At 53.3% G+C, this 26,061-nt stretch overlaps 1 protein-coding gene across 1 annotated transcript in view; it reads right to left on the bottom strand.

Annotated features, from left to right (window-relative positions):
- ZFR2 (zinc finger RNA binding protein 2) overlaps positions 1-26,061 on the bottom strand; it is a 44,992-nt gene that overhangs the window by 12,101 nt on the left and 6,830 nt on the right. Inside the window, exons 2-11 of the mRNA XM_061152170.1 lie at positions 10,619-10,780; positions 9,569-9,683; positions 8,946-9,149; positions 8,532-8,836; positions 5,798-5,980; positions 4,065-4,125; positions 3,885-4,001; positions 2,290-2,450; positions 1,436-1,555; positions 100-239 (exon numbers count right to left, since the gene is read on the bottom strand). Coding sequence (XP_061008153.1) covers positions 100-239; positions 1,436-1,555; positions 2,290-2,450; positions 3,885-4,001; positions 4,065-4,125; positions 5,798-5,980; positions 8,532-8,836; positions 8,946-9,149; positions 9,569-9,683; positions 10,619-10,780 — 1,568 coding nt within the window. The remainder of the gene's footprint in view (positions 1-99; positions 240-1,435; positions 1,556-2,289; positions 2,451-3,884; positions 4,002-4,064; positions 4,126-5,797; positions 5,981-8,531; positions 8,837-8,945; positions 9,150-9,568; positions 9,684-10,618; positions 10,781-26,061) is intronic.

Here is a 26,061-nt window from a genome sequence, read left to right as displayed (position 1 = left end):
TCGGGACCCTGAGCGGCGGCAGGACTGTGAGGTGGCCCCACTGGAGCCCTGGGGGGCCCGGGGGGAGCCCTCCCACCGCGCAGGGCCGCGAGGCTGCACCTCGTCTCGTTGTGCCAGCGCCGCAGCTCCCCCAGCCGCCTCTTGGTCAGCTGCCGCTGCCTCCGCAGTGTCTCCTCCACGAGCTTGCGCACCCGTGTGCTGGGCTTGTCTGCGATCGGGAGGTCAGGGTTCACTTTTTTCTGCAAAGTTCGGGGACGGTCATTCAGATGAGAATGCTGGGAGGGGGAAACTCGGGGCCTGGGGGACACCCGTCTGACAACACCCTTCCGCTGGATTTGGACAATAGTGAGTTTTAGTCCCAAAGTCTCAACACTCCTTGTCCCCCAAAGGCCATGGCAGAAAACCATGAGGACAAAACCATGGCTGACTCAAAGAGCTGCAGACGTGACACTGAGCGAACCATCTGGATGTCTGACGGAGGAGCCAGAGGAAGAAGGTGCTGAGACACCTTGAAGCACCTGCCACCAGTGGTCATGCTGTCCTCAGAGGACTGACCAGAGGTGCTCGTCCCGAACAGAATAATTCAGAAAATACCATTTGTATGAGATCCAATGTGTACTGTAAATAGAATTGTTAACTCATTCGCTGGGCTTCACTTTTAGCACGTAATTTCCTCACTCAGAGAGCGTGGTGTTGTCTAAGGATTAGTCACCAGTGGAAACAACACAAGTGTGCTTCAGTGGGTGAAACACACACAATGTCGTCCCTTCCACACATGGAGCATCCCTCAGCCACAAAAAGGAGAGAAGCCCTGGCATTTGCTACCACATGGATGGACCCCAAGAACACGACATTCAGTGAGGGACCCCCTGAAGCAGACACAGAAGGACACACAGGGTGTGACTCCACTGATGGGAAACGTCCAGAACAGGCAGACCCACAGACACAGAGAGTGAGTTCCTGGCTGTCAGAGGCTGGGGAAGGGGTCGGGGTATGACTGACAATAGGGTCCGGGGCTCCTGATGGACTGTTCTGGAATCAGATGGAGCTGCTGGCTCAATGTACACATTTGTGAATGCAGTTAAAGCCACTTCACATGCGCCAGCTGCTTGGTATGTGAGTGATGTCTCAACAGGCTGCTTAAAAGAGAAAAATGCCCAGAAGCCACTGTCTCTCATGAGGGTCATAGCCTGTGCGGTGCACACGCGTACTCAGGGTCCAGAAGTCACGTGTGTCTAAACACACTTGTGTGCACGTGTGCCCCCGCAAACCTGGGGCAGGGAAGCCTCGTGATGGCAACTGAGGGCCTCTCTGGTTGAGTCCGTGGTGCTGAAGGGCCCGGGGACTCAGACTCACAGAGGAACAGGGTGCGTTCTGAGATGTGGGCCAGGACGTCCAGAGCACAGATGCCCCCTGCCCCCCTGTCGGGGCGCACCTTGTACTGCAGCCGGTGCCGCCGTCCCCGCACGTGCATGTCCCTGGCATTGGGGTCGTTGAAGCTGCATTCACACAGCTTGCAGTGGAAGCGGATCACCCGGCCCTCCTCGTTGCACACCTGAGACACAAGGCTCGGCTGGGCACCACCTGCAACCCCCACGCCCTCCACGCTGCGGGTCTAGGCTCTAAGAGGAGCCTCCTCCCCCCGGGCCTTCCAGGCCAGGCACTGGCTTCCTGTCTGCCCTGTGGTTAATGCTTTCAGAGGAGTGACCTTCACCAGCACACCCTCCCAGCCTGGCCCTTCTTGCCACCACCTCTGCCACCATCGTTCCATCCTCCCTCCCTGCCCCACTACCCTCCCTTCCTGGGGCTGCCACCAGGAAGCCTGCCTGGCGTGGCTGTTTTTCAGGGCACAAAACTGAAGGTGCTGAGTGGATTGAACAAAAGCCTGAACTCCAGCACAGAAAAAGTGGCAACATGCACGTGCCTAGAGGCAGGGACTGGGCGTGGGGGCAGAGGGCTCAGAACCCAAGCTCCACAAGGAACCGGGTGTCCGGGCAGGTGCCCGGGGGGCACGTGGACTCCAGTACCCAAGGGTCACATGCCTGTGGGTTTTCAGGGCACAGACCCCTCCTGTCACCTTCCTTCCTGCAGGAACTGGGGCTACCCAGGAGCAGGAGACGCCTCTGCCTGTCTCAGACCTCCTTCCAGGACCTGGAGCCCTGCACCCAGGGCTCCCAGTGAGGTCCCAGTACGCTGGCTCACGGGGCTATCTGCCCAGGCAGGTGAGCGAGTCTCAAGACATGGCCCCACCAGGCCTAGCCAGGCGCGCAATGGTCATCCAGCTCTTACCTCCTCCACGTAGCCTGGGCCCACCGGCTGCCCCTCACAGCTGCTTCCAGAAGCTTCTGCAGAGCCTCCTCGGGCGGACGGCTCCCCAGGCCGCTCGGATCTGGCGGGTGCAGGTTTCCCGTGGAGGGGTCTGCAGTCAGTTGTTGGCAGTGCAGGGGGCCCTGGAGGGAAGAACTTCATGACTTGTAGCCTGCTCCAGCCAGAAACCATGGCCAGCTCCTGGCCTTCCAGCTGGAAGGGTACAACACAAGGCCACTGGGTCCCCCACCGTCCCTCTCATCCCCTCGTGACATCAGCCTGTGGGGTTCGTGGTCCTGTGAGGACCTCACCCACCAGCTCGGGTCACAACTGGAGACCAGGGCCCTCACGGTGTTTCATGCCCAGGCGGACGGGTCCACAGGGAGGCCCAGGTTGTAGGCCTCTCACTGAGGACACCCCCCTCAACTGCACAGTCTGCAGCCCTTAGTTAACAGTGGACACCAGGTGGACCAGGGTCACGTTCACTGACCTTGGTTCATTGAGCCCCAGAAGAGAGGCTTTTTTTTTAATAATGTGTTTTTAAAAATAATTAATTTATTTATGGCTGCACCGGGTCTTTGTTGCTGCCAGGGCTTTTCTTTAGTTGCAGAGAGTGGGAGCTACTCTCTGCTGTGGTGCATGGGTTTCTCATTGGGGTATCCTCTCTTGTTGCAGAGGATAGGCTCTGGAGTGCTGGCTCAGTAGTAGTGGCTCACAGGCTTAGTTGTCCCGTGGAATGTGGGATCTTCCTGGACCAGGGATTGAACCCATGTCTCCAGCATTGTGAAGTGGCAGGTTATTTACCACTGAGCTACTAGGGAAGTCCAGGGAGACATTTCTTTGTCACCAAAACTGCTTTATATCCTCACTATCACATGACTGTTCAAACCTCAGACCTGCTGAGGCTCAAAATAAAATAGCCCCCCATCCCTCAAATGTGGTGGTGGAGAGCGGAGACTGTCCCACACTGGGGTAGAACCCCGCCTCCCCTGCTCACCAGGCAGCCCAGGGCCAAGAGCTTTGCCACACCTCAGTTCTTCCATCTGTAAAGTGGGACTGATGACAAATCTAAAGCATCGTGGAGGGAGAGTCAGGCCCTCCATGTGACGCAGTCAGTGGAGCTCCTGACACGGAAGCCTATGTTCCCATGCCACACAGGGCCCTCGGTCACAGCGCCAGATGCAGGGGATGCACACCTGAGGGGAGGCAGGGTTGCGAGGAGCCCGCCTTAACCTCCCGGTGCCCACCTAAGTGATCAGAGCACCTGAGGGGAAGGGGGCTGCATCCAGCACGTGGACCACGGCCATCCAGGGGCTGCTCCAGGCCCAGGGTGGGGCTCGGGAGTGTGACCAGCACCCTCTGGGTCCCAAGCTCCAGGAGAGGAAATGGAAGCTGCCATCTCACTGCCCACACTTCCCCAGGTGGACCAAAGGTGCCAGGAGGCACTGCCCGGCTGGAATCCAGCAGAGAACCATCAGAGGTCCTGCCTCGCCAGAAGCTACGGCGCACAGTGAACCGGATGGCCAGTCTCTGAAGCTCAGGCTCGCCCAGGGTGGCTGTGAGGCGCAGAGCCGTACCCACACGCGAGGCCTTCGAGGTGGCCGGTCTCCTGGGCGGTGGTGGCCTGCTCGTGGCACACACGCTGGGGCTGGCGGGGGCCACGGGCTTGGCTGAGGCTGTAGGGGCGCTCTCTGCGGTGACGGTGACGGGGGTGGAGGCCGGCTGGCTGGTGCTGGGGGCCTGGGCCAAGCTGGGGTTGGCCGGTGCGGGGTCTATGGTGGGGATGGGCTTCCCCAGTTTGGTGTGCAGCTTGAAGACCTGGAACAGACCAGCCCCATCAGGGCCCCTCCCGCCTGACCAACCTTCTCAAGGGCGGGCAGAGCAGCTCGCTGGGGTGGGGAGCTGGCAGCCTGTGCAGTGAGGGGTTCTATCCGGGTCTCCCTGGGACACCGCCCCCACCCCAGCACTCCTTAAATGTCCCAGGGAGGGCCTTCCCAAGCTGTCTCCTGCTAGGAGTCATACACAGGTGGGACCTCAACATAACCTCAAACTTCATACTCCACCACCTGTGCTGGTTTCTGCACACCCAGCATCAGCCTAGGGCCAGCCCCACAGCACACATGGGTGAATGCGCTGAGGGGGCCGGCTGCTCCGAGGTACGCGTATGCACGCCCACACACAGGTCCACGCTCTGCTGGAACTCATACACACATCCAGAGATACAGATCACCGAGACACGGTCATAGCCCCTCCTTGGCCTGACCCCCTCCAAGGCATTTAAGTGCTGAAGCTCCACTGGGCAAGGATGATCTGCACTGACGACTGTCTCAGACACATTCTCGGGCTCCAGGTCTCTGACGCTCACAGCTCAAACCTGCCCCCCCACCCCCCGACCCCGGGGCTTCCTGCAGGGCTTCCTGTCCCCAGAAGCAAGTCCCAGCCTGCAAACTGAGCCGTGACACCCGCAGTCCACCTTACCTGGGCCCCAGCTCTCCCCTTGCACCCCGTGACCATCAGGCCAGGGCCCCTTCTCCACACTCCCCTGCTCCTTCCTCTGTGGGGTCACAGAGGGTTTGCGGGTTCACTCAGGCATTCGAGAGCCTGTCCAAGCTGGGCTGGGGGATGAAGCCCATGGTGAGCTGGGGCAAAGGACAGGATGGGCACTCGGGGTGACCCGGCCTGCAGAAGGGGCTGGGGAAGGGCTGGCAAGGCCGTGGTATGGGGGGCTGGGGGTGGTTCGAGCAAAGGCTGTGAGGCAGGAGGAGCACGGCAGGTGGGCGGGGCAGCTGGAGGGGATTCTGTGGACAGGGCAGGGGCTCTCCCAGCCCTCTCACTCCAAACCACACAGGGCAGCACCACGCAGGCCTCCCGCCAGGAATTCCCCCCTCCTGCCTTCAGCGCACACCCAGAAGGCGAGCGTCATCTACCAGGTTCATGACACCATCTGGGGGAGATTTGCTGATTTCCAAAAACCACCTCTGGGCCAAAAAAAGAGGGCCCAGGGTGGGGGACCCTGTTCACTTCCCCATAAGATGACATACTACAAGCATTTCTAAGGCCATAAGAAAATGCTGATAATAAAATAGTAATAAATATGACAAATGCTGATACTAAATAGCATCAATTAAATCTCGGATGTTCAAATATGAAAACTTACTACTTTAATTTGATTTTTTAACAAATAAGGACCCCCAAATGAACTATATCATTGGATCTCATCAACATACAGACTCTGGTCCGCATAAACACACAAGACACCCTGAGGGCCCAGAGCAGTCTCCTCTTGGGCTGGGCGTGGGGTTCGGCTCAATGCCTCTGTCTAGGGGCAGGTGTGACTCTTGTAACTGGGAGGGGGGGCTGGTTCCTGAGGAAGGAGGACACGTGGGCCTGAGGGGAGAGCTGCCTTTCGTGGACGGCTGTCCCCCTGCCCCCTGTGTCAGTGGACGCCCCTCTGGGTCCCGAGTGGGCCTGGCTCCACGCAGGGTCCTACCTTCTGGTGCTTGGCCCCCCGGATGTGGGCGGCGTAGGCCTCTGCCCCAGTGCAGGACACGGCACAGAGGTCGCAGTGCAGCTGTGCCTGCACCCCCCGCGGGCTGCCGTTGGGCTGGACGCCCATCTTCTGAGCTGCCTCTTTCTTCTTGTGCTTCTGCCCTTCCAGGTGCTCGCGGTACGTCTGCTGGCAGAGAGCGAGGGCGGCCTCATAGGGGTGTGCCCACCCAGCATCATGTCCCCACAGTGCCCAGGGGTCTAATGTCCCCACCCCTGGTGTTCACAGGCCTCTGAGAGGTTTGTGTACCACCTTTTAAAGCCCAGTCAGGACTTCCCTGGTGGTCCAGTGGTTAAGAATGCACCTGCCAATGCAGGGGTCGCGGGTTCAATCGCTGGTCCGGGAAGATCCCACATGTGGCAGAGCAGCTAAGCTCATGGGTCACAACTACTCAAGTCCATGTGTCCTAGAGCCTGCGGTCTGCAACAAAGAAGCCGCTGCAATGAGGAGCCCTCACACTGCAACTGGAGGGTAGCCCTGCTTGCCACACTAGAGAAAAGCCTGCGTAGCAATGAAGACCCAGCACAGACAAAATAAATAAAATCTTAAAAAAAATAATAAAGTCCAGGCAACAGACCTAGAAGCTCAGACTGAAAAACATAAGGTTTTCTTCCTCTTCTAAAAATCAGTTTCTGAAGCAAGCATCCTCAAAGGACAACATTTAGTTTCAGAGGCTGCTTGAAAAAATATTCCAGCTTTTCAGAATCTGACCTCAGAAGCCAAGCAAGGACACGTGTTACTTGATAGACGTGGGACACACTTCTTTTCAGGGCGCTGCTTCCAAACCGTGAGTCCACGCGGGAGGGGACTTCATGTGTCACAGACCCACGGCTCCTGCCCCAAGGCACCTGAGATACCAGACACATGACCGAATGTTCACAGGGCAGCCCTGACCTGTCTCTTGGAAGGGGGCCTGCTAACCCGATGTCCTCTACCCACACCAAGAGTCAATAACCCTCAGAGCAGAAAGGCCTCTGGGAAATACCAAAGGCACTGGTGATCTTGGCTGGTTCTGGGGGCAGGTAAGGAGGCAGGGACAGGAGTGGGGGCGGTGCTCTCGAAACGTAGGCATCTGTCTTTACCTAAGCCACAGGACACGCATACACACATGCACGTGCGCACACATGCACACACACATGTGTGCACACAGGTGCACACATATGCACATGCACACATACACATGTGCACACACTCGCACAAACACATACATGACATAACTGCCTATGGACAGAGATCAGCCTAGAAAGAGATAAACCAAGGTGCCAACAGTAAACTACTTCAGAACACACTTCGTAGAGAAAGCATGTGTTCACAGCTCATGCCACCCCGATGCCCGACTTGGTGGTGGTGGTGGTGGTGATGGCGGCAGATGCGCGAGCCTGCCCAAGTGATGAGCTTGCACAGAGCAAACCACGAGCACGCACACACTCGCGTGCAAAGGCACACACGGTGCGCTGAGCAGACAGGCTCAAGGCCAACAAACGTCAGCACTGGAGGCTCTGGAGCAGGGCCGGTGGGCCTCCCTGCAGTTTTTCTTACAACCACATGTGAACCCACTGCTATCTCAATAAAAATGCCAATGAAAAAACGCTGCTAACATTAGCAAAAAGCTGGGAATAACAGGAGCTGACATTTCTATGTGCCAGATGCTATGCCAAGTGGTGATGCGCTCGGGCAAACCCAGTCCCATGGGAGACAAGGCTCAGAGAGACCTTGACACGGCTCGGGTAATGCTCACATGCCCACACCCCATCCCATCCCACGTCGGTGGGGAGCGTCCCACGCTTGCTCAGTGTGATGCCGTGAAGGGTCTAGAATCACAGAGCAGACCTTATGTTTGACTAGTGACAATAACAAAGAATCCTCATGATGCAAAATTAAAGTCGTGCAAAAAAATAAAGAAGGGAACAGGGAAGGCTGATGTCTCACTAAGGGAGAGTGTCATGCAGTGGAAAGAAGCACAAGGAACTGGGGTGCCCTGCACTCTGAGAAGGGAAGCACCACGAACAGCTGGGGGTCTTGGCACCAAGGCCCTGCGTGTGGTGGACCTGGCCCTTGACCCTCAGCCAGGAAGTAGGGCTGGAGGAGACAGGCGTGGTTGCCTCCCAAGTCTCTGCAGTCCATGATGGGGAGTCTCTACAGGCCTCCGGGGCAGCTTGACAAGCCCTAGTGTCTGATGACCTCTGCAGGGAGCAAGTTGGGTTACCTGCGATCGTGGCTGGGGAGGGCCTTTGCTTACAGAACAGTACAGGCCCACTCACATGCACACACATGTGCTGCTCCTACCTGGCTGCAGGCCTGTCTACATGGCCCTTCCTACACAACCCCGCCTGTACGGCCCTGCAGCAAAGTTCCACTGTGACCAGCCACATCCACTGACCCTCATGTCCAGGAGGGGGCACGAGCACCTCCCCGCTACAGGCAGCCTCAGAGTGCAAGACTCCGCTGCTGCGGCCCACACCCAGAGCTGGGCTGGCTCTCACGTCTTCCACAAGAACATCAGGCAGTTTTAAGGCCATGCTGATGCCCACTTGATGATGCAAATTATTAACAAGCCTCTTCTGGGCAGGTAACAACCCTGCCCTCTGGCCAGCTGCAAGGACGAGGAAGGGCTCCCCCACTATGGGGGCAGGGGCTCCCCTGGGCTTCCCTGCGGGGGCCAGAGTGGGAGCCTGACCTGGGGGCCGGCACAGCTGATCTTGCAGATGTCACAGTAGTGAAGCGGGAGCTGCTGGGGGCCGGTCCGGGGTCTTGGCAGCTTGCTGGGAACTGGAAGCTTCTTGGCGATGCTGTTGGCACAGCTGGCACTGGGACTGCATCCTGGGCCACCCCACTGGGATGACTCCACAGGCTTTGGGGGCGCGGGGGGCTGCTGGGGTGGGGGTGGTGGCGGCGGCGGCTGCATCTGTGGAGTGAGTAACGGTGGGTAGTAAGGACGGGCCATGGAGTAGGAGGACGCGTCATAGCTCGGGTAGCTTGGCCCTAAGAAGGAAGAGAAGAGTGAGAGGGTGAGATGGTTGGTTTTGAGAGAAGGACCACACGTGTTTCAGCAGCAAGCAGTGGAGGGGCCTGTGCCCATGTGCCGGCTCACCCGTGTACGGGGCGGAGGCTGCGATGAAGGATGAGGAGGCCGGCAGGGTCGGGACGGAGGAGGCCATGGGCTGGGCGCTGCTTGCTGGGGCGTAGGTGTAGCTGGAGCAGGCGACGCTGGCTGGCGGCCCTGCCTCGGCAGTGGGCATCTGTGGCAGGGGATGTGCCTGGCTGTACCCACCGCCCCCGTAGGCTCCTTGGGTCCCTGGAGAGCAAGCATAGCCTCTGCAGAGTCAGCCCTGCGGCCCTGGGTCCCGGGAGTGGACAGCAAGAGCCACACAGGCGATGGTGTTGCTATCTGGCCGAGAAGCCCAGGTGTCTGAGAGGTGCTGGAGGCCGAAGCCCCCGGTTCTTCCATCTCTATGTCCTCCATGAAACCCACCTCCTTCCATCCTGGGAAAGCCTCCTGGGAAACCACTCCCAGCTCTACTTCAGTCTCTCCCCGTCTCTCTGCCTCACCTCCCCACCCTCCCTTCGCACCCTCTGGCCCACTGACCTGTGCAGACCTAGGGGCGTATCAAGACAACCCACCCTACTCCTGCACTATGAATCTGGAGTTTGAAATGGGACTTTCCCAGGGTCTCTCCTGTATAAGCAAGGACACTGGCCCCCACCCTGACCCACCTGGCGGGCAGAGCGTGGCCGCGGCTGGGAGCTGAGGCTGGCCGGCCACAGATGGCGGGTACTGTTTGTTCTCATAGCCACTGGTGGCTGTCGACAGTCCGTAGCTGTAACTGTCCTGAGAGAGGGTTTCCACAGGGAACACAGGGCAGGGAGAATGGTGCTCAAGGCGGGGTGAGGCACCCTCCCTCAGCCCCCGCCCCAGGCCCGCATCCATAGGATTCCTGAACTCCGGCCCTGTACCAAAGCTCTATTTTGGGACCTGGGGATGAGGGACCAGGAAGAGGGCCGTGGCCTGCTCCCTGCTCCCTCAGAACCTCACATCTGACAGCAAAAGTCCCACAGGACATGGGCTGCTGGGGACGGCTCTTCGGAGGGGCAGTGACAAAGAGGCTGGTATGCAGAGACTCCAGGACAGAGCTCCTGGTCAGGTCAGTAGAGTCCAGAGGCCTTGGTGGGGGTCAGTGTGTAGGCTTGCAGGAGACCCAGAAAGTGGTCAGAGCAGAGACCCAAGAGGGCCAGGAGAGGGGCTGGGTGGGCAGGTGGGTAGGGGCTGTGGGCAGGGGTGGTGGGAAGGATCTGGGGCGGCAGAGAGCAGGGTTGGATTTTGGTTCACAGGGGGATTCCAGCTGTGGGGTGGACCAGGGATGATGTGGAGGCAAGGGCGGAAGCACAGAGGCCGGAGGAGGCCCCAGGAACAGGGCAGGAGCTCGGGATGGTGGGTTTGGAGAAGTCCCAGGGCTCTGGGGGAAGCAAAGGGGAGATAAGGAGGAAGGAGATGGAGCCAGATGGGTACGAGCTTGGCTGAGCGAGACAGGAACCAGCTGTGGGTGACAGAGGCTGGGGGGTGGGGGGTGGGCCACATGGAGCATGGGAACACAACTGCCCAATCTGCAGGCCTGGGACTCAGGGTCAGCACCGGGAGGGCCCAGCCAGGAGGAGCCCATTCTCCATGTCCTCTATGGACAGGGACGGGAGCATTAGGAGTGGGGACCTGTCCCCGACTGTGTTCTCAAGGAAGGGCCATGCTGGGCAGAGACAAGTGGCTGATACCTGGTAGGAGGGTGCCGTGGTGGCAGCTGGCATAGGCTCCTGGGGTTGGGCGCTATAACCGAGGTCCTGACCGGAGTGGGGCTGGTACCCACTGTATCCTGGCCCAGGGGGCTGGGCGGCCTCGGGAAATGGGATCAGGGCCGGGCCCAGTCCAGGAGCAGGCTGTGTGGACAAGCTGGCTCCAGCAGTGGGGAGGGGAAAAGCTGACGGAGGCGGGACGCTGGAACCACAGATGAACACAACGTTAGATCCTGGCCCAGTCCATAAGGACCTGCGCTGAACAAAAAAATGCCATTGATACTAGGCACCAGCTCTCTGCGTGCTCCCGGTCCAAGACCTTCCTGGGAAAGCTGGCACCATTGGAAGCGCTCTTCACAAGTTAACACGATCTCACAGCAAGCTTGCAAAGTTGGAGCCAGCCTGGTCCCCATTTCCAGGAAAATCATGGAAGGTCAATAAACACTAAACTAAGAATTCTTTACCTACAAGAACCAGCTCTTGTTCATGGTTTGCTCTGCAAGAAGCCGTGTGTGTGTGTGTGTGTGTGTGTGTGTGTGTGTGTGTGTGTGTCTGTTTAGTTGTGTCTGATTCTTTGTGACCCCATGGACTGTAACCTACCAGGCTCCTCTGTCCATGGGATTTCCCAGGCAAGAATACTGGAGTGGATAGCCATTCCCTTCTCCAGGGGATCTTCCCAACCCAGGGATCGAACCCACGTCTCCTGCATTGCAGGCAGATTCTTTACCATCTGAGCCACCAGGGAAGCCCATAGGGGGCCCAGAGCCTAGGCCTCTTATCTACCTCACCTCATCCCACCTTCTGGCCCTTACAGAAGGCACTGGCTGGCTGTCAGTCCACCTGCTGGTCTGTCCCCACTGTCTAGATGAGGAACTCTGAGGACAGGTGATAAGTGAGGTACTCTATTTGAACCCAGATCGGTCTGATCCCCGCACCCCTTACTCTGCTAAATATCAGCCAACCCATAGAGAGTGTTTGAATTTAAAAACCCACATATTGGGGAACGGTATCAGCAAAGATTTTAGCCCAATTCCAATAAGAATCATATAAGAAAGTTCCCGCAACCCTCCTACATGGTTGGTGGGAATGTACACTGGTGCAGTCACTATGGAAAACAGCGTGGACATTCCCTAAAAAATAAAAACAGAAGCAATCTCTGGCGGCTCAGTGGCTAGAACTCCACACTCTCACTGCCAAGGGCCTGGGTTCAATCCTTGTGTGTGGGTGTGTGTGTTAGTCACTCAGTCGTGTCCAACTCTTTGCAACACATTGGACTATAGCCCAGCAGGCTCCTCTGTCCGTGGAATTCTCCAGGTAAGAATACCAGAGTGGGTTGCCATTCCCTTCTCCAGGGGATCTTCCTGACCCAGGGACTGAACCCAGGTCTCCCACATTGCAGGCAGATTCTTTACCATCTGAGCCACCAGGGAAGCCCTGGGTCCAATCCTTGGTTGGGAACTAAAATCCCACAATCTGTGCAATGCAGCCCCAAAATACAAACATAAAAACAAATAAATTTTTAAAAATAGAGCTACCATATGATCCAGTAATCCCGCTCCTGGATTTATATCCAGAAAAGACAAAACACTCTAATTAAAAAAGATACATGCACCTCAATGTTCTCAGCAGCACTGTTACAGTTGCCAAGACATGGAAGCAACCTAAGTGTCCATTCACAGATTAATACATAAAGAAGATGTGGTATGTATATATATGCATATATACACACACAATGGAATATTACTCAGTCATAAAAAAGAAAGAAATATTGCCATTTGCAACAACATGGATGTACCTAGAGATTATCATACTAAGTGAAGTAAGTCGGACAGAGAAAAACAAGTGTCAAGGATATAATTTATATGTGGAATCTAAAAATAATGAATGAATCTATTCACAAAACAGAACAAGACACATAGACACAGAAAACTTTACGTTTACCAAAGGGGAGGGGAGTGAGGGATAAACTGGGAGTATGGGATTAACAGATATATACTATTATGTATTAAAATAGAGAGCATGGGGGACTATGTTCACATCTTATTATATCATAATCTATAATGATAGAGAACCTGCAAATACTGAATCGCTTTGCTGTACTTCTTAAACTAACACAACATTGTAGATCAACTACGCTTCAAGTTTGAAAGAAGAATGTTCCCGCAAACCCCATAGGGGATGAGGCGAGGTGTGTGCCCAGCCTGGGGCCAGGCAGGCCCAGAGCGTGGAGGGACGAGGGCCGGCAGCACTGGTCCGCTAGCGCCTTCACACACCTTCTGGGCCGACACTAGACTCACACATGGCGCCCACAGTGCCACTCCTGCCCCTCAAGCGGCTCACTGTCCAGTGGGAGACCCATGGAGAAGTGGGGACCACACTGGGAGTGTGTTATACAGGCCATGCTGGGGGCGCTGAGGGTCAAGCAGAGCCCACTGCATTGCCCTGCCAGGACCCTGCCCAGCTCCTGGCCAGCAGCTCCTCATTCCTCCAGGCAGCCAAAGGGGTCCTCTCCAAGCACAGACCTGACCAGGTTACCCTCCTGCTCAGACCTTCCCAAGGCCCTCGGCCCCATCCCCGCCCACACCCACTCACTCCCCTCCTCGCCCCTCCTCCAGCCCTCCCTGAGCCCTTGGAGGAGAGCAGCGGTATCCTGGAACTCATCACCCTGCCCCCGTCACCCGCTTCATTCTTCCTCACAGCATTGCCTGATGCAATCCTTCCACCACCACTTCTACCACCGTGAAGCCCCAGGAACTGCAGTGGGTCTCAGGCCATGTCCCAGCACCACAGTGGCACCTGGCACATGGCAGGCACTCAGGAAATATTAGCATGGGGAATGGTGGATGGAGCAGCGCAACAGGTAGTGTCCTGGCCCTCGGTGCTGGGGCCTCTCCCCACGTCCTGATATGGTCTCCCTTTATGTGTGTGTGTCTGTGTGCTAATCTCTCTCTCTTTTGACTTATCTATTCGGCTGTGCTAGGTCTTAGTTGCAGCACACGGGATCTTCGACCTTCACTGTGGCACGCAGGTTATCTTTTAGTCGCAGCATGTGGGATCTAGTTCCCTGACCAGGGATCAAACCCGGGCCCCCTGCATTGGGAGCATGGAGTCTTAGCCATTGGACCAGCAGGGAGGTCCCCTAATCTCCTCCTCTTATAAGGACACCAGGCATATTGGATCAGGGCCATCCTCATAGCTCATTTATAGCTTCCCTGGTGGTTCAGTGGTAAAGAACACGCCTGCTGATGCAGGAGACACACGTTCGATCCCTGGGTCAAAAGATCCAGGGAAGATCCCCTGGAGAAGGAAGTGGCAACCTGCTCCAGTATTCTTGCCTGGGAAATCCCATGGACAGAGGGGCCTGGAGGGCTACAGTCCATAAGGTCACAGAGTTGGACACGACCAAGCACACACACACAATACCTCATTTTACTGTAATTATCTCTTCAAAAACCCTATCTTCTACAGTCACATTCTTTAGTTAGGACTGAAGGCCTGATGCCCCAAACCTAACGGCCAAATATGAATTTTATGTGACACAAGTCAGCCCACACCAGCTGCTTCAGGTCATTATTGTAACAAAACTCAAATGATATGAAAATCTTCATTACACAAACATCATTCATACTGAAAAGAAAACACCTAACTTAAAGTTTACAGAATATATAATCATTTATGAATTAGTATGGTTCTATTTCAGACACCCAAACATCACCAGCCCATCACCAGACACACTCAGTAGTAACCTATGATGATTTGAAAACCATAAACCAGTGTAACTTTTTTTCTTGCTCATTAGAAAGGTATATTTGTTGAGGTATGTGGGACAGGACATATGGTATCTAATTTTTGCCAGCTTGGTCTATAATGTTGAAATGTTAGGACATGGCATGCCAGCTTCCATTTGTACATTTGCCCTGGGCCTCTCAAACCATAAAGGCTATTCATTTGTTTGACTATATCACAATTCATTTGCCTATTTTACTATTGGACGGTACCTATATTATGTATCAGTTAGCTATTGAAGAGTTAAAAATTACCCCCAATAAATGTCAGTTGGTGCAGCCACTATGGAAAACAGTTTGAAGGCTCCTCAAAAAACTAAAAACAGAACTAACATATGATCCAACAATTTCATTTCTGGGTAATTTTCTGAAGTAAACAAAAACACTAATTTGAAAAGATTATACACCTCAATGTTCGCTGCAGCATTACTTACAATAACCAAGATATGGAATTGACCTAAGTGTCCATGGATAGATGAATAGATAAAGAAGATATATGTATCTTTATCCACTCATCTAACAACAGACACTTAAGTACACACACAGGTATGTGTGTGCACAACAGAATATTACTCAGCCATAAAAAAGAATGAAATCTTGCTATTTGTGACAACAGAGTACTATGCTGAGTGAAATAAGTCAGAGAAAGACAAACAACACATGATCCCATTTACATGAAGAATCTATAAAACAGATGAATAAACATGACAAAACAGAAGCAGACTCATAGATACAGAGAACAAACTGGTGGTAGCCAGAAGGGAGGCAGGACAGGAAGATGAGTGAAACAGGTAAGGGAGGTGAAGAGGAAGAAACTACCAGTCCTTAAATAAGCCACAGGATTGTAATATGCAGCATGGGGAATATAGTCAATAATACTGCTATAAAGATATATTTAATATTATTTAATACTATAGTTATTATTATTTATTAATATAGATGTATTTATAAATAAATAGTTGATAAACTTTCATGGTGGCAGATGATAACTAGACTTTATCCTGGTGACCATTCCGTGATGCATAAAAATATATCAAATCTCTATGTTACATACCTGAAACTAACAGATTATTATAAGTGATTATACTTCAACTTAGGAAACTACCCCCAGTGATGTGGCTCCAAACAATAGTTTACCGTCTTCACAGTTTCTGTGGGTCAGAATTTGGGGGTTGTGTGCGTGGGCTCTGAGTCAGGGTCTTCATGAAGTTGCCAATAAGAAGTCGGCTGGGGCAGCGTTGCCCGAAGGCCCGACTGCGGTAGTGGGACCTGCTTCTAGGGTGGCTCCTTCACGTGCTGGGCTCCTTCACATGATTTCCCAGTGCTGCTTGGGTGTTCTTACAACATGGCTACCTGCTTCCCCCAGAATGAGACAGGGGGGAAGGACCAGGTGGAAGCTATCCTTGTTATGACACAGCTTCAGACATCGCATGGCATGACTTCCGCCACATTCTGTGTTAGAAGTGAACCACTGAGGGACTCCCCTGGTGGTCCAGAGGTTAAGACTCCGGGCTTCCAATGCAGGAAACGTGGGTTTGATCCCTGGTCAGAGGACTAAAGCGGCTTCCCAGGTGGCGCTCATGGTAAAGAACCTGCCTGCCAATGCAGGAGACATAAGAGACGTGGGTTTCATCCCTGAGTTGGGAAGATCCCCTGGAGGAGGGCATGGAAACCCACTCCAGTATTCTTGCCTGGAGAATCCCATGGGCAGATGAGCCCGGAAGGCCCAGTTCACAGGGACACAAAGAGCTGGACATGACTGAAGCAACTTAGCATGCATGTGCACAAAGAACTAGATCCCATATGCCTGGTGGCATGGCCAAGAAATTAAAAAAAAAAAAAAGAAGTGAACCACTGAATCCACCCCACCCTCAAGGGGAGAGTATTAGGCCCCAACTTCTGAAGGAAGGAGTAAGCTTATTTATATGTTGAATATGAGAACTTATGGAAAAAATTTTATTATCTTTTTAAAGATCTGTGTTATATTTTTAAATTTTTGGCCACATAATGAGACATGCTGGATCTTATTCCCCAACCAGGGATTGATCCTGCTCCCCCTGCACCCCCTGCAGTGGAGTCTTTAGCCACTGGACCCCCCAGGGAAGTCCCTATGGCCATGTGTTAAACCACCACATACTATTTGCAATTTTCTACCATCACCTGTGTTCTGTGCATGTTCTATACATGTCTTCTTGTGCCAGCTTCCCCTCAGGGCTTGTTTTTGTGCTGCTTGGGTCCCATACCACCAGCTCCAACCAGGGCACGGTTGAGGGCAATGGGGCAAGGGCGCCTGCTTCACCTCCACCAGGACTTGTTGGGGAGCTGGGGCCACCTTCTCCTGACTCAGTCACATGGGACAGTGCATGGGACAGGGGTGGTCCCAGCCCAAACCGGCAAGGAAAACAGAAGGCATGGACTTCGGGAGGATGATAAAAGGCCATGCCATTGAAGCCACCCAGAAGGCTCACCAAGGCGGTCTGAGCTGTCCAAGCTGCAAGGACAGAACTGGAGCTCTCTGGGCTGAGCCCTGCTGCCTCTGCTGGGGAAGAGGCCATCAGCTGCACACTGCTTCCTTCTTCTTTTTAAAAGATTTATTTTTTTAGCTGCCCTAGGTCTTAGTGGCAGCGCAAGGGCTTTCTCTTGTTGCAGCGCACAGGCTTAGTAGTTACGGCACACGGGCTTAGTTGCCCCGAGGCAGATAGGATCTTTGTTCCCCGATCAGGGATGGAGCCCACGTCCCCTGCATGGGAAGGCGGATTCTCAATCCCTGGACCGCCAGGGGAGTCCCGAGCTTCCCAGCATGCCAAGGGCCCCCACCTCCGTCCAGTGGGGTCTCCCCTCGCAGCCCTGAAGCCCAGCGCACCAAGTGGTGCCAGCTGAGGAGGCAGAGGCAAGTGTCTCCCGGATGGAAGGGTGAGTCTCCTTTAGCTGAGGGCCCCAACGAGGAAGCCAAAACAACTTTGGGTGCTCTTCACTGGCGGCTGCAGCGACCCAGCTCAGGTTAAAAGCTGTGTCTCCGTCCAGTGGGGTCCTCATGCAGGGAACCACTGAGGTGGGCGGTTGTTGAACTTGATCATTCCTGCTCCATTTAGGGCAGGCTTTATCGCTCCTGGTCCTGCTGACACTGTGACCCCCATCTCTCTCTGTAGGGGACCGTCCTAGGCACTTCGGGCTTTGGAACAGCATCCTTGGCCTCCACCCACTCAGTGCCGGCAGCGCCCACAGTCGTGACAACCAGAGATACTCCCAAACACCATCTGAGAGCTACTGGTCTAGGACATGCCCGATCCCAGGGCACCAGCTCTGAGACCCAGGCCGCGGATGGGCGGTGTCACATGCTCAATTACGCCTGGTCCACACCCTGCTCCAGAAGGACCCCTGGGACGCTGCGGGCTGCCGTCTGACTGGAGATCAGGCTCGAGACAGCATGTCTTGTGGGCATAAACTGAGGACTCAAGACACATTTTGGTTGTGTATGACCCCGAGTAGTGATGATCACACACCTTGAGGTTTGAAGACTGATTCCCAGGTGGCGCTAATGGTAAAGAACTCGCATGCCAATGCAGGAGACATAGAAGACACGGGTTTGATCCCTGGATCGGGAAGATCCCTTGGAGAAGGAAATGGCAACCCACTGCAGTATTGTTGCCTGGAGAATCCTATGGACAGAGGAGACTGGTGGGCTACAGTCCATGGGTTCGCAGAAGAGTTGGACGTGACTGAAACGACTTAGCACAGGCTAAACCAAAGTCAAGGACCAGAGGAGCGTCTGCCCACAGATGGCCTTGATGTAACTCAGTGCTGGGAGACCTCAGGTGTTCCTGTGTCCTGCAGGGTGCTCCCATCAGGTTTATTATGAAGGCAGGCAAAGGTCACAGCTGTGAGAAGGCCAGTTGGCTGTGAGATGCACAGGGTTGAGTATACATCAGCTTTGAGGTTTGTTTTTTGGCTGTGCTGGAGCTTAGTTGCAGTACTTGGGATCTTCAGTTGCAGCATGTGGGATCTAGTTCCCTAACCAGGAACTGAACCTGGGTCCCTTGCATTGGGTGCGAATTCTTAGCCACTGGACCACCAGGGGAGTCCCAGCTCTGAGTTTTATTTGGGATGGTGAAACACCCTTGACCTTACCAGAGGTCCCTCTCCCATCTGCTCAGATGACAGGAGGAAGCGCCTCTCCTGAGGGAATAGCTGAGATGCTGGGGGAGGGGCAGGGGAGATGGAAACAGGCTGTCTGGGAGAAGGATGGGTGTGCCGACAGCCGGGCAGGTGGCGGGAGCCTCCCCCTCCAACCCCGGACCTGAAAGCCCTGACTATGGAGGTTTCTGGGGTTCCAGAGAGGGGCTCAGATGCAGGCCCCAGGCTGAGAGCAGGGCCTGGCACACATGTGGGGATGGGAGATGAGCACGGAGGTTGGCAGAACAGCCCTGTGTGTGGAGGCATGGAGGAGCTGTGGGTGACAGGAGACTGGGCGGTGGGCTCAGGGATGCCAGGCAGAACATGGAAGTCACCGAAGTTTCTTAGGACGAGATCTGTCCTGTTTCAGGGTGCTAATGGGGTGCTATGCTCTGAATTGTGCCCTCCCCTAAGTTCACATGAAGCCCTAACCCCAATGTGACTTGTTTGGAGATACAGTCCTTACAGAATTACATGAAGCTGTAAGGGTGGGGTCCTCATCCTGTGAGGCTGGGATTCTTATGAGAAGACACGCTGGGGATGCCTCACAGAGGGAAGACCACACAAGGACATGGGAAGAAGGCAGCCCTCTGTGGGCCAAGGAGAGAGGCCTTGGGAGGAACCAACCCTGCTGGCACCTTGGTCTTGAACATGCAGCTTCCAGACTGTGAGAAATATATGTGTTGTTTAGACCGCCCAGTCTGTGGTGCTCTGTTGTGATGGCCCGAGCGGACTAGACAGGCAGTGAGGGCTGTGGACGGCAGAAGTTGAGGGTCCTTAGAGGACCTGACACACATGGGCCTCAACCAGCCTGGTGGAAGTGGGGAGAAGACGCATGAGACTTCAGGCCTCCTGCACAAAATCTGGCCATGCTGGTTCCTGGTAGTCAAGAGCTTTGCAAACACCCAAATGGGGGCTTGCCAAGCAGTCAAGTAAATAAACGTTTGGTGACAGTGATCAGAGCAGTAGCTGTGACCCCAAAGGGAACACTGGGTCCACCATATGCTGAGTCACTGCTCACCAACGGCACAAAGGTGTCCATGGTCTGGGAGGATCATGTGTGACCTGGCATTTCTTTAGCTGAGCAAGCTCTGTGAGGAAGCAGAGCACAGATGCCCTGGAGCTATGGGGCGGGGGTGGTGGGTAAGGTGTGTGCAGGTCCTATGGTCTCACACCCTTCTCAGGAGTGGCATGGTGGAGCCCCAACTAGACCATTAAAGAGAAACGGAAGGGATTTAAAGCAAGGCTTGGACAATGTGGCCACACCTGCCCACTGCCTGCTTTTGCACAGCCCATGAGCAGAGAATGGATTTTGCATTTTTAAGTGGTTGGAGAGGGTTAAGAGAGTACGATTTCATGACACGTGAAAAGTATACGAAATTCACATCAGTGTCAAAATATAAAAGTTTTGAGTGCCCACAGCCACATCCACTTGTTTACATCTCGTCTTCAGCTGCTTCCACCCTATGGTGGCAGAGCTCTGTAGTGGTGACACGTATAGTACAGTCTGCTGCTGTGGGCTGAATGTCTGTGTCTCCGCAAAATTGTTATGCTGAACCCCCTTCCCCTGAATATGATGTTAGGAGGTGGGGCCTTTGGGAGGTAATTTAGCATTAGATGACGTCATGAGGGTGGGGCCCCTGAGATGGGATCAGTGTCCTTATAAAAGTCATAGGATGAAAGTGAATCAGACAGAGGAGCAATATCGAATGACATCCCTTATATGTGGAATCTCAAAAGAAATAATACAGATGGACTTACTTACAAAATAGAAAAAGACTCACAGACTGAGAGAATGAATTTATGGGAATTTATGGTTGGTGGGGGGAAGGATGGGGGAAAAGGATAGTTAGGGAATTTTGGATGGGCACGTACACACTGCTATGTTTAAAATGGATAACCAACAAGGACCTATGTATAGCACAGGGAACTCTGCTCAATGTTACATGGCAGCCTGGATGGGAGGGGAGTTTGGGGGAAAATTAATACATGTATATGTATGGCTGAGTCCCTTATCTGTTCAACTGAAACTATTACAACAATGTTAATCAGCTACACCCCAATACAAAATAAAAAGTTTAAAAAAAAAGTCACAGGAGGGCTTCCTCCACCCTCTGCGCTCCTCTATGTGAGACAAACAGAAGTCAGTGTCTGCAACCCAGAGAGGGTTCTTAGCACAGCCCAGCCCTGTCTGTGCCCTGATGGCAGACCTCCAGCCATGGGAACTCAGAGGAATAAACTGTTATTTACAAGTCATCCAGTCTGTGTTTGATCACAGAAGGCTGAACTAAGACACCCACAGAGTGGAAAATATTTACCCTCTGACCCTTTACAGACAAGGTTTGCTGAGCCCTGGCTTAAAATAGCCATCATTGGGATTTCCCTGGTGGTCCAGTGCTTAAGACTTCAAGCTTCCAACGAATGGGGTGTGGGTTCAATCCCTGGTTGGGGAACTAAGATCTCACGTGCCAAGTGGCTCAGCCAAAACAAAACAGCTATCCATTACTTTGCTCTTCACCCCGTGGGCTGCGCTGGGCTGGGTCAGTGGCAGGCAGCTCTGCTCCTGGAGAGCAGGCCCTGCACCAAGGCCCTCCTCCCTGTGGCATCTCCTCCTCCAGTGGGCTAGTCTGGGGTCCCCCATGTTGTAGCAGGATACCCCTGAGAATGGACAGGATGTGGGCAAAGGCTCTGAAGGTCTAGGCTTAGAATCAGATTAGCAGCTCAAACAGATGCTCCATCATGACACCAGAGTGGGAACTTATAAACAGAAATTGCTCAGTTCTGGAGACTAGGGAGTCTGAGACCAAGGCACCAGCAGATCCAGTGTCTGCTGAGAGCCCGAGTCCTGGTTCAGAGATGGCCACCTTTTTGCAGTGTCGTCACATGGCACAAGGGGTGAGAGGGCTCTCTGGGGTCCCTTTAAAAGGGCACTAATCCCATTCATGAGGCACTTCACCCTCATGACTTTATCACCCCTCAAAAGGCACCACTTCCTAACACCATCAACTTAGGGGTTAGGTATCAATATATAAATTTAAGAGGGGACATAAACCTTCCACATACGCACATATGGTGCTATCACTTCCACTGCAATCTATGCGCCAAGGAGAGGCATGAGGAAGTCTGGCTCCAGGGCCAGGGAAATAGATGTACTTTCCCAATGGGAAGAATTCAAGGTCCCAGTGGAAAGGACGTAAGAAGGAATTCCCTCCTGATGGCTCAGTGGTAAAGAATCTACCTGCCAATGCAGGAGACTCAAGTTTTATCCCTGAGTCAGCAAGATCACCTGGAGAAAGAAATGGCAATCTACTCCAGTCTTCTTGCCTGGGAAATCCCATGGACAGAGGAGACTGGCAGGCTACCGTTCATGGGGTCACAGAGGCAGACACGACTTAGCAACTAAACCAATACCATAAGAAGGAAAGACATAAATGACAGGGGTGTTTTGGCCACAGATCTACCACATGGAGGTTTTAGGCGCTGGGAGTGCCAAAAAACAGCTCATGGGAAAGCCTCCACAGGCTTGGCCCGTATGGTTGTCAAAACCTAGGTAATCTAGATTGGCGTTCTCTCCTGGGGTGATCCTGCCCCCAGGGGACACAGGCTGATAGTGGGGACATTTGTGGTTACTTTGGGGGGCTCCTGGCATTGATAAGTGGGGGCCAGGGATGCTGCTCAACACCCCACAGTGCCCAGGATGGCCCCACAGGGAAAGTCTGGCCTGGACGTCAGCAGGGCTGCTGCTGAAGAGATTCAGGTCTGCAAGGTCGGGGTGCCCAGGGGTGGAGGATTAGAGTCTAACGTCTGTGGGGAGCCGCAGATAAGTCAGTAGCGCAGGCTGTCACTCCCGCCCAAGCTCCCTGCCCCAAGTCTGACGGGGTGGGTAGTCCCTACACCTCTTCTCTAGCTCCCCTTGGTGAGAGGTCAATTTCTAATTTTTTTGGCCATCATACGTGGCATGCAGTTCCCCAATCAGGGATCAAACCCACATCCCCTGCAGTGGAAGTGTGGAGTCTTAACTGCTTGGCCAGACAAGGGAAGTCCCGAGAGGTCAGTTTCTAATAGCCTTTTTCAGGATCCTTTTAAGAATGAGATGAAAGCTGTGACTTCCTGCCCTCTCAGATGCCCTGGACATGGCACAGTTTTGCCTGTAATTACCTGGGGCTTCACAGGCCCAGGTAATTTGGAAGGACACTGCTCTCCCACATGGTAGAGCAAAAAGCATGTGTCGAGGGTAAAAGGCAAAGTTTATTTGGCCCTGCGTGACATGGCATATTCCCTTCTCTCAGAGCGGGGTTGGGGAGAGGAATGTAACCAATCCTCTTTTCAAGGGCAAGACCGCCCCCTGCCGTCAGTCACCTCAAGATGAAAACTGCACAGGAACAAATGAGATGTGCCCTGAGAGCAAGGTGGAAGGAAGCGGATGAGGACCCAAGGGCTCTTCGTGAGGACGAAGGCCAGGGACCAGGGAAAAGCTGACAGGGTTTCAAGCTTAGGAACTGAGAGGAGCGCTGCAACCTAGGGGCGGGGACAGGAGCCACACCGCCTGGTTTCCAACCCTGTCGCTGCTCACTGCGGGGCCTTGAGCAAGTCACTTAGTCTTTGCTGACCTCAGTTTACTCACCTGTAGAATGGAACGCATACCTTTTGGGAGGGTGTGACAAACAAAAACTCACGTGCTATAGTGCCTTGCACCGGAGCTCACAAGGCCTCCCAAGGTGGCCAGCTCTTCCCATTTTAAGCAATACTAGAAACTTCTGAAAAGTCTCCCAACTCTACAGTACTGGCTCCAAATTTAAATATTTTGTTCGTGCTCAGTCATGTCTGATTCTTTGCGACTCCACAGACTGTAGCCTGCCAGGCTCCTCTGTCCACAGAATTTTCCAGGCAAGAATAATACTGGAGTGGGTTGCCATTTCCTACTCCAATTCAAATATAGCAAGCTAAAAAACCCCACTGCACACGCGTAAGAGAGCAGGTGTGAGAATCCAGCATGGTCTGCAGGAGATTCCTGAGCAAGAGCAGAGCACTGGGAGTGAGTGCTGGGGAATGAAGAGTCACGAACTGACCCCAGGTGAAGCCTCCCCCAAGCCAGGGGCCCCGGCTGCTGCTGCTGCTCATCTGCTGCTCACAGGAAGGGTGTGCCACTGCAACACCGCACTCAGGACATGTCCTCCCTGTGACGAGGACCCAGCGGCTGCCGCCTGCCCTGCCCTGCCCTGCCCGGGAAGGGGGAGCTGAGGCAGGAAGCTGGGGCATGCACCGGCACCTGTGGGCTCAGGAGAGCAAGGCTGAAGCACGTCTGAGGACTCAAAGTCCTCGCTGGCGTCGTCTATGGGTCCCAGGTAAATATCCTCTGATGGCTTTCTGGTCTGAATTCTGTTTTGGGGAGTCAGGTTTTTTTGGGTGACTAAACATCTAGATAAGATTTTTAAAACTTGTTTTATTATTCTTATTGTATTTATTTCTAATTTTTGCCTGTGTCACATGGCATGTGGGATCTTAATTCCTGGACCAGGGATCAAACTGGAGCACCCTGCACTGGAAGCAAGGAGTCATAAGATTTTAGAATGGAGAGACCCATGGATGTCACTTTGTTCAGTGAGTCACCGAGCTGATTGTGACATGGAGGGGATACATCTGGGGAGGCTACGTTTCCCAACCCGGGGGTCTCTCCCATGGGACACACTCTGGTTGCTCCTATAAGGCCAACCATGAAGGACATGTCGGACCTTGAGCACAGACCTCACTTCAGAAGGGCACACATCTGAGGGAGCTACGGAAAGGTGGTGAAATGTCCCAGAGACCATCAGGAGGAATGACAGGTCATTCTAGGTTTGCTGTAACAACTATCTCTGCTGCAGACTGCTTTCAAAGAATCGTTCTCAATGAGAACACACACAAGATCAAAAACATGCAGAGTTTGGGGCAGAAAAAAATCAAGTGGAAAAAAAAGATTTTCCTGGAATCACAATGGTGAGAAACCTCACACAATAATTTCTTTTAAAATAACGGACTTCCCACCTATTGTATAGCACATTGAACTTCTGCTCAATGTTATGTGCCAGCCTGGACGGGAGAGGAGTTGGGGGGAGAAAGGATATACATGTATATGTATGACTGAGTCCCTTCGCTATTCACCTTAAACTACAACATTGTTAATCAGCTATATTCTAATACATAATGTTTTAGGTGTTTAAATAAAAAAATAAAATCACAGGCTTCCCTGGTGGTCCCATGGTTAAGAGTCCACCTTCTAATGCAAGGGCTGTGGGTTTGATCCCTGGTCATGGAGCTCAGATCAAAAAAACCAAAACATAAAACAGAAGTTAACAGTTTACTATTATAACAGTATTTGTTACAATACTGTAACAAATTCAATAAAGACTTTACAAAATGGTCCACATTAAAAAAAAAAAAAAAAAAAAAATTCATGGACTCTTCCCTCCAGGGCAGAGCTCTTCACTCACTTATTTATTAGCCCTGCTCCTAACACTCCCCCTGCCCACCCAGTGGCTTAAACTAAACCAGACTGAGGGGTTAAACCTGAGTGCGGGAAAGTTTGACATCTCAGCCTAGATGATCACTAACTCTGCAGGGCTATGGGGAGAAAACCCTGGCTTCAGCATCCTGACCCAGGTCAGCTCCCCTGAAATGTCTGTGACTCCTCACATGGGTGAGGAAAATTCAGGGGTTAGGGTTAGGGTAAGGCTAACATGCTCACTCAAGACATTCAGCAGGGAGGAGGTTTTCAGATGTTTTATTGGCAACGAGATCACATCTGTTACTTTGTGTGTACATGCATACATACACACCCAGAGAGAGGACCTCGTTTGGCACTTCGGTTGACAAGGGTTTTATATCAAAACATGACATACCTTACATTTATACCCGTAACAATTCTGATTTTTTCTAACGATTTTTTTCTTCACTATGAAAGCTATATGCATTCTCCATATGAAATGCCCATTTCAGATCCAGGGATGCCCAGTAAACGCCCTGGAAAGAGACCTGATGAACTAAATCCTTGGGCTCTTAGGAGAGGATGGAGAATTTCATTCCTCTGCCCCCGTCTGCAACCTTCTTTGAAATGTAGTCAGGAGACCCCAGCTCCCCATCAGGGCCAGCCTAAGCCTCCTCACAGAGTCACAGGATGGCTGGACATTCCCGAGGCAGGGGTTTGAGACCGCTGACAGGAGCTTCCTAAGCCTCAAGGGTGAGCCACATTGTTTGGCAATGAAACTCCAAGAATCCTCTTCTGTTCTTCTGAAAAGGAATGTAGTTCTCACGTGGAGGGTGGCTGCATGGTTAGCGCTGTGGGTCAGATGCTTAGGAACGCCGTCTTGTTGATACGTGCTGGTTAAGCTAAACAGAAAGCGTTATGTACACACACACACACACACCCCTCCCCAAAAGCAGTATAGGTCAACCAGGATCAGAGTGGCTGCGCCTCTTTACTGCAACGAA

This window comes from Dama dama, chromosome 9, assembly GCF_033118175.1.
Source record: "Dama dama isolate Ldn47 chromosome 9, ASM3311817v1, whole genome shotgun sequence".
Classification (NCBI taxonomy): Eukaryota; Metazoa; Chordata; class Mammalia; order Artiodactyla; family Cervidae; genus Dama; species Dama dama.
This window is presented reverse-complemented; position numbering and strand designations above follow the sequence as displayed.